Genomic DNA, 8,625 nt, shown 5'->3' with positions numbered 1-8,625 from the left:
GGGTTTCACCATGTTGGCCAGGATGGTCTCAATCTCTTGACCACGTGATCTACCCACCTCCACCTCCCAAAGTCCTGGGATTATACGCGTGAGCCAGCATGCCCGGCGTCCAAGGTTTGATTTTTAAAACTGCAGACCAGCTTTGGTACAGAACCTCTCCCCCAGCAGGTTGGGGGCACATGTTTAGGCTAAATCCACTCACCTTAAATGTGACGTGTGTGTCTGAAAGGAGAGGGCCTTCAACCTCAATGATGGGTGTCGACTGGTCTCTGCTGATGACATGAATGCTCCCTCCTCCACTGGTATCTATCCCATCTGCCAGGCTTGGAGAAGAGGAGCTGTCTGTAGTATTAAGTGCTTTAGCTAAGGTATCAAATGCCCTGTGAGCAAAAATGAAGCATGGAAGTGTGGTGAAATCTACAGCTTTTAGGGGGAACAGAATTCTAGCTAACATATGAGTTAGAAAAACTACAATGGGAAAAGATAATTAAATTCTACCTGGTGAGGGAAACACTAACAATGAAATCTTCCTATTTATTTATTTAGAGATAGCAGAGAGGCTGGAGTGCAGTAGCAGGATCTCAGCTTACTGCAGGCTCCACCTCCTGGCTTCAAGCAATTCTCATGCCTCAGCCTCCTGAGTAGCTGGGACTACAGGCACATGCAACCACACCCAGCTAATTTTTTTTCATTTTTTAAGAGACTGAGTCTTGTTCTGTCACCTGGGCTGGAGTGCAGTGATGGGATCTTGGCTCACTGCAACTTCCACATTCCGGGTTTAAGCGATTCTCCTGCCTTAGCCTCTCAAGTAGCTGGGACTATAGGCCCATGCCACCACGCCTGGCTAATTTTTTTTTGTATTTTTAGTAGAGGCGGGATGTCACTATGTTGGCCAGGCAGGTCTCAAACTCTTGACCACAGGTGATCCACCTGCCTTGGCTTCCCAAAGAGCTGGATTATAGGTGTAAGCCCTGGCATTTGGCTAATTTTTTGCATTTTTAGTAGAGATAGGGTTTCACTATGTTGGCCAGGCTGGTCTAGAACTTTTGACCTCAAGTGATCCACGCCCCTTGCCTCCCAAAGTGCTGGGATTACACAAGTAAGCCATTGTGCCCGGCAAACAATGAAAGCTCAATATATTATCTACACATCACCTTAGGTACTGAGCTATATATTACCTAACTTCATGGGCAAATTTATATTTATTTATTTATTTATTACTTACTTCTTCAAAGATGGGGTCTCACTACATTGACCCAGGCTGGTCTCAAACTCCTGGGATCAAGCAATCCTCTTGCCTCAGCTTCTCTAAGTGCTGGAATTATAGCCATAAGCCACTGCACCCAGGCCCAATTTCTATTTTTCACAAGTACCCTCCAAAAGTAAAAATTATCTTCCATTTTACAGATGTTAACGTTGACCTTAAGTTGTTGAACACCTTTTCCAAGACCATCCATATAGTAAGTGGCAGAACCAGAATTCTACCTAATTCAAATCCTACCCTCTTTCCACTGGACCTAGATCTTATTTGTTATCAGACCACAGTGAACAAAGGACTGGAGCACTTATTAGTCTCCAGCTCTGTATGTGGCGGGTCTGGCATGTTAGGAGCAGAGCACAAGAGCCAAACTGCAGAGAAGAAACATCCTTACCAGCAGTTATCAACATCTGGCACCGGCTCATGCTATTTATCAGCCACTATCAAATCCAGTTACCCTGGTAGATTTAAGCTCTGACTTCACTACTCAGAAACAAATATATATGAGGGCTGGGCATGGTGGCACATGCCTATAATCCCAGCACTTTGTGAGGTTGAGATGGGAAGATCACTTGAGCCCAGGAGTTCTAGACCAGCCTGGGCAACATGGCAAGATCCCATCTCTGTTTAGGAAAAAAAAAAAGGAAAAAGAAAAAATATAGATGAGAAAAATAGGTTAAAAGTAGGAAAGAGAATGAACTCTTAATATGCAAATGCATTATTAAACAGTCATTAATGTAAATAACCGCTGTCCACTTAAACAGTTATCTCCATACTTCTACTGATTTACTCAATTTCCTTTTCCATGGTTTGGACTGTTTTATACTGTATAACATTAAGTGGGTCTATGTTCCCATAGTTAAAATCTGAAAGAAGACAGATGTAGAGGGTCACTGTAATGATTTTTTCATCCTCGGTTAAATACAGCATAGGTAGCAAAATGCTGTTTTCCACTCTCATAATATAGGGAGGGTGTGCAGGCCAGGAGCGGGGCCTCCACCCTCATAGGCTCATACCGAGTAATCTCACTTGCAGACTGGTCCTCTGGTTGGATTTCTGAAGTGTCACCGTTGTTCAAGGATTCACTTAGGTTGGCAAGGGAGGTCACTACATTTGCCAGTGTGCCCAGAGCTCCCTGGCTTGTTTCAGCCTATTAAACAAAAAATAAAATACTAACATTAAAAATGAACACACATATGCAAATTACTCTCAGGCCAATGAAGTTATAATGTTGGTTCAAAAACAGCTTCGAGGGGAGTGTGACTACAAAGGGGCAACACGAGGAAGATCTTTTTGGTGATGTAACAGTTCTGTATCTTGGTGTGGTGGTATTTACACAAATCTATATATGTGACAAAATGACAGAAGAAAAACAGACAAACTAAACTTCACTAAAATTAAACCTGTTGTGCTTCAAAAGAAATTGTCAAGAAAGTAAAAGACAACCCACAAAACAAAACAAAAGGACAACTCACAGAATGAGAGAAAATATTTGCAAATCATATGTCTCATGGTTTAGTAGCCAGAATTTCTAAGGAACTCTAACAATAATAAAAAGACAAATAACCCAATTTAAAAATGGAAAACGAGGCTGGGCACAGTGGCTCACAGCTGTAATTCCAGCACTCCGGGAGGCCGAGGCAGGTGATCACCTGAGGTCAAGAGTTCAAGACCAGCCTGGTGAACACGGTGAAACCCTGTCTCTACTAAAAATACAAATATTAGCACAGCATGGTGGTGGGTGCCTGTAACCCCAAGTACTTGGGAGGCTGCGAAAGGAGAATCACTTGAATTCAGGAGGTGAAGGTTGCAGTGAGACAAGATCGTACCACCACACTCTAGCCTGGGCAACAGAGATTCCATTTCTAATTTTAAAAAATTGAAAAAATAAAAAAATAAAAACAGGAGAAGGGGAAAAGCACTTTAGGAGGCTGAAGCAGAAGATCACTTGAGCCCAAGAGTTCGAGACAAGCCTGAGCAACGTGGCAAGGCCCTGTCTCTACAAAAAGTAAAAAAAAATTAGTCAGGCATGGTTGTGCGTGCCTATGGTCCCAGCTACTGAGGAAGCTGAAGTGGAAGGGTCACTTGAACTCAGAAAGTCAAGGCTGCACTGAGCCATGACTGTGCCACTGCACTCCAGCCTAGCACGCAGGCAGAGACCCTGTCTCAAAAACAAAACAAAACAAAGCAACAACCAAAATCCAAAGATAACAGGCATCTCTCCAAAGAAGATATATAAACAGGCCATAAGCATATGAAGAGATGCTCAACATCGTGAGAAATGCAAATGAAAATCACAATGACATACCACTTCACATCCACTGGGATGGCTATAATCAAAAAGATGGACAATAACAAGTGTTGACAAGGATGTGGAGAAATCAGAACCTTCATACACAGTTGGTGAGAATGTAAAGTAGTACAACACAAATGTCCATCAATTGACTAATGGATAAATACAATGTGGTATAGTCATACAAAGGTATACTATTAGGCTGGGCCCAGTGGCTCACGCCTGTAATCCCAGCAGTTTGGGAGGCCAGGTGGGTAGGATCACCTGAGGTCAGGAGTTTGAGCCCAGCCTAACCAACATGGTGAAACCTTGTCTCTACTAAAAACACAAAATTGGCTGGCTGTAGTGGGTCATGCCTGTAATCCTAGTACTTTGGGAGGCCAAGGCGGGTGGATCATGAGGTCTGGAGTTTGAGACCAGGCTGATCAACATGGTGAAACCCTGTCTCTACTAAAAATACAAAACTTAGCCAGGGGTGGTGGCACACGCCTGTGATCTCAGCTACTCAGAAGGCTGAGGCAGAAGACTTGCTTGAACCTGGGAGGCGGAGGTTGCAGTGAGCTGAGATTGTGCTATTACATTCCAGCCTGGGCGACAGAGCAAGACTCTGTCACTAAACAATACACACAAAATTAGCTGGGCGTGGTGGCACATGCCTGTAATCCCAGCTACTCGAAAGTCTGAGGCAGGAGAATCGTTTGAACCTGGGAGGTGGAGGTTGCAATGAGCCGAGGTCGTACCACTGCACTCCAGCCAGGGAAACGAGCAAAACTCTGCCTTAAAAAAAGATGTATTATTTGGCAATAAAAAGGAATTAAGTACTGATACATGCTACACCATGATGACCCTTAAAAACATTATGCTGAGTGAAAAGCCAGTCACAAAAGACCATCTATTGTATGACTTCCTTTATACAAAGTGTACAGAGTTGACAAAACCATCAAGCCAGAAAGCAGATTAGTGGTTGGCAGGTTTGAGAAGAGTGGGGAAGGAGGGGTGACTACATAGTAGGGGTTCAGGGTTTCTTTTGAGGTGATGAAAATATTCTAAAATTATGTAGTGGGGATGGTTGTACAACCTTGTAAGTAGACTAAAAACCACTAAATTAGACATTAAAAGCGTAAGTATTATGGTATGTGAGTTATATTTCAATTAAAAAAGAAAGCCAGGGGCAATGGCTTATGCCTGTAATCCCAGCACTTTGGGAGGCTGAGATGGGTGAATTGCTTGAGTCCAGGAGTTCAAGACTAGACTGGGCAACATGGCAAAACCCCGTCTCTACAAAGAAATACAAAAAATTAGCCAGGCATGGTGGTGTGCACCTATAGTCCCAGCTACTCAGGAGGCTGAGGGTGAGAGGATCACTTGACCCTGGGAGGTGGAGGTTGCCATGAGCCAAAATCATACCATTGTACTCCAGCTTGGGCAACAGAGCAAGACACTGTCTTAGAAAACAAAGCCCGAGATACACTTAAACCAAGATAATGTATAAACAAGGTTGTGTCTTGATTATAAAAGTGAAAACCTAGGATCAGTAGAAAAGGTCACAAACAAATGATTAATAAATCACAACAGAGACACAGAATATTGTGCAACTGCTGTAAGATCCTCATAATAGAAAGGTATGTTGAAGGAAATGAAGTTGAACAAGAATGAAATAAAAAAAAGACATAAAACAATACATATGGTTTGTACCAAAGCCAATGTCCTGGTTGTGATACTGTATCCTAGGTATGTATGTATGACATAACTACTGGGAGGACCCGGGTGAAGGCCAAGTGGGAGCTCTGTAACAGCACTGTACTTCCTTCATTGTAAATTATTTTAAATATATAAATATTTCAAAGAAAAATTGGAAAACAATTTCTGAAAGTAGCTTCCTTCAGGTGCTTTGCATATGTTTTATTAGTTGTATCAAAATTCTTTGGGGGTTACTGTTGTTTCCATTGTACGCAGGAAGGAATAGGGTAGGACACAAGTCTGCCTCTGAAGCTCTCTCTTGATTCCTGAAATGCCATACAGGTTTGCGTTCATTCTCCTCCAAAGTGACAATAACTAATTCCTAACCGTTAACGTTTATTGAATGCTCACTGTGTACCGAGAGATTTGTAAGTGCAGGAAAGAAGCACCTGGGTACCAAGAACAGTGCCAGACTCTGAGACTCCAGGTCTAGCCAGCTCTGGAGTCTTGGTTCTCATTCCCAGTCTCTGTGTGGACGGTCCAACAGAATGGCTGCTGTCAATCTCTTGGTAATCTGTTTTTAAGGTTATGTGGGCCTTATTTTCAGGCTTACACTTTCTTTGCATTTGACTATACAGTCAGAGCCACTGTTCCAGAATGAGTGCTGGTGATAACCTAAACCCACGTGATCCATCAGCTCCCATGATGCATGTGGCCCCTGCCCATAACAGGAGGTGCAAAGCCCATCCTGAGGACCAAAGCATGCAGGGCGGCTCTCCATGACAGGCAAGGGCTCTACATTTTGTCTTCTCTTTCCCAAAAGAGGATGCCCTGTAATGCCCCGAGTGCACCCATAAATGAGATTGTGAACAGATGAGAAGGAAGCCTGCAGGCTTTGCTCTGGTTCTAACGGTCACAGCAATGCCAGTGTTCTCAATTACTAAGTCACCGTCTTTAGACGGTAGAGTTGAGGTTTGCTGCTACTACTTCCTTACTTGGTTTACATTGGGAGTACCACAATGAGAAAAACAATGAGTTCTGTGAAAATTCTTCTCCTTGGTTATCTTCACAGGAGCCAGCCAGTCTCTCCCTTTTGGACTGACAAACATCTCTGTTCACAAGTTAAATCCCTATGACTGATTTGAAATTGTCAGATTCCTGGCTGAACTTGCTCCTGAAGATCATCTAATAAAAAGGAACCCGGGGCTTTTGCAAAAAGGCCATCTTAGGATAAGTAGCTCTTGGCTTGGTATGCCAGTAGTTTGCCAATGTGTATATGAGAAAAAGAAAACTATAATAGAAAAGAGAACCACAGAATGTCCACTAAATTGACGTCTAGACTGACATGTTACAGTCACTATGACCAGCCAGCCCTGACTGAGGTTTCTGAAAAGCCACTGGCATCTCTAAAACAAATCCCAATATAGCTATCACAACAAGAAGGAGACTGTGATGCAGGTCACACTTTTGATGTGGTCTCTGAAGGCCAGAAAGAAGGTGGTACACATAGTTAGGGCAGCAGCCTATAATGTCAGCATAAAGGATGAGAGAAAGAAGCATGAGTAGAGAACATCACCTTAGAATCCGTGGCCAGGAGAACTGTACCATCCTCACGTATCAAAGGCTGCTGGATGTTCACAAGCATCCCTGGATCAAGAAGACCTGTTTGTCTATTTAAGACATAAAGAAACCCAGAGTAGCTTCCAACATTTTATGCACAGTATGATCATTCTGCATTTACCTGTCCCTCCACATTTGTGGAGCTGTCTGAATAGTAGAAAAGCTCTAACTAGACTCAGTCGCTTAGTGACTAAACAATCCCCCCACCTGTCTTCAATGAGATGTACATAAAGTCAGGTTTACAGCTTGAGACAGGATGAAATGCAGATGCATCCCCCAGGGCTTCCCAGGATGACTGCAAACTGTGGCCATTCTGCCAAGAAAAGTTAACTTGATTTTCAGAAAATCAGCAAGGCATCCTCAACTCTCTGATACATTTTGGATTTCTTGTATTCCCCTCTTTCTGTACCTTTTAAAGTAAGTTCAATAGATTACTTTGAAAAGAATGTACAAATTAACTGTAGCATTGAGACCTTATCTCACCTTAGGCCTTTTGTCTATACTGCAGAAAAGCCCCAATCTTGAATTATAAAATAATTGTCTTCCTGAATGAATGATGCCTAAATTACAGGACATAATGTGAATTCAAGGCTTGGCGAAGTTCTGATTCCATCGTAAATCAGACATCCTCAGGCCTGTCCAGAGGTGTGACTGGTGACTGAGCAGCTCCAGAAGTGGCAAGATTAAGCAACACAAGGCTGGAGGCTGTGGCATGTGGGTGGGAAGCAACATCAGTGACCATTCTGGGGCATGTCTGTGCCTCCTCCATCAACTGCAAAGGATGACTGCAGCTGAGAACAAGGGACTGACCTTGCTCCATCTTTGTCTGCCACAAACGTGGGAGTGGCTATCAGGGGACTTCTCAGGTCCTTCCGGATATAGATTTTCTCAGTTGAAGCAGCACAATTGCTTGGTTTCTCCCGTTGCACATCGAAGGGCTTCCGTTCACTCTGTACAGCTTAAATCACAACATAAATATTTGTGTTTAGAGAAACAATTCGAATCAATAAAAACCACATCCCTCCTGGTAAAGCAAGGGGTTTTCTTTATAGTAAATCCGTTACTGCAGGGAGGATAAGCTTTGGTGCTAGATTCATCTAGCTCAGCCTTCAAAGTGAAATTTTCAGACAGAGAAAAGGAATCAAGCCAAACCATGCCATGTCCAATCTAGAGGCATAAGAAAGAGCTCATGATGGGTGGTACTCCCTGCTAAGAAACTACAGCACAGCACCTATGTGGCCTGTGGAAGTATCCATGAGGCCTCTGGGCCATTTTATTAATTTTATGTTATTTAGTTACTTTTTATTTTTGTAGAGATGAAGCCTCATTACGTTGTCCAGTCTGGACTCAAACTCCTGGGCTCTAGCAATCCACTGGCCCCAGCCTAAGTGCTGAAATTAAGGCATGAGCCAAAGTGCCCAGCTTGTTTTTACTTCATGCTCGTAACAAAACAGACCCTTCCAAGGATTAAGAAATGCCCGTCTTTGGGCTGGGCACGGTGGCTCATGCTGTAATCCTAGCATTTTGAGAGGCTGAGCCGGGTGGATCACTTGAGGCTAGGAGTTTGAGACCAGCCTGGCAAACATGGCAAAACTCTGTCTCTACTAAAAATAGAAAACTTAGCCAGGTGTGATGGTGGGTACCTGTAATTCCAGCTACTCGGGAGGCTGAGGCAGGAAGAACTGCTTGAACCTGGGAGGTGTAGGCTGCAGTAAGCCAAGACTATGGCGCCACTGCATTCCAGCCTGGGTGACGGAGCAAGACTCCATCTCAA

The 8,625-nt window shown here is 43.5% G+C and overlaps 1 protein-coding gene across 7 annotated transcripts in view; it reads right to left on the bottom strand.

The window, feature by feature from the left end:
• The window catches only part of NR2C2 (nuclear receptor subfamily 2 group C member 2), an 84,138-nt gene that overhangs the window by 9,025 nt on the left and 66,488 nt on the right, over window positions 1-8,625 (bottom strand). For all 7 annotated transcript variants that reach the window (XM_017505069.2, XM_017505071.2, XM_037730124.1 and 4 more), the window contains 4 exons: window positions 7,662-7,809; window positions 6,808-6,901; window positions 2,275-2,408; window positions 203-380 (listed from right to left, as the gene is read on the bottom strand). In XM_017505069.2, coding sequence (XP_017360558.1) covers window positions 203-380; window positions 2,275-2,408; window positions 6,808-6,901; window positions 7,662-7,809 — 554 coding nt within the window. The remainder of the gene's footprint in view (window positions 1-202; window positions 381-2,274; window positions 2,409-6,807; window positions 6,902-7,661; window positions 7,810-8,625) is intronic.

The sequence above is a fragment of the Cebus imitator genome, unplaced genomic scaffold (assembly GCF_001604975.1).
Source record: "Cebus imitator isolate Cc_AM_T3 unplaced genomic scaffold, Cebus_imitator-1.0 Scaffold332, whole genome shotgun sequence".
Lineage (NCBI taxonomy): Eukaryota > Metazoa > Chordata > Mammalia > Primates > Cebidae > Cebus > Cebus imitator.
Note: the sequence above shows the minus strand (reverse complement) of the source record. Positions and strands in the feature narration are given on the sequence as shown.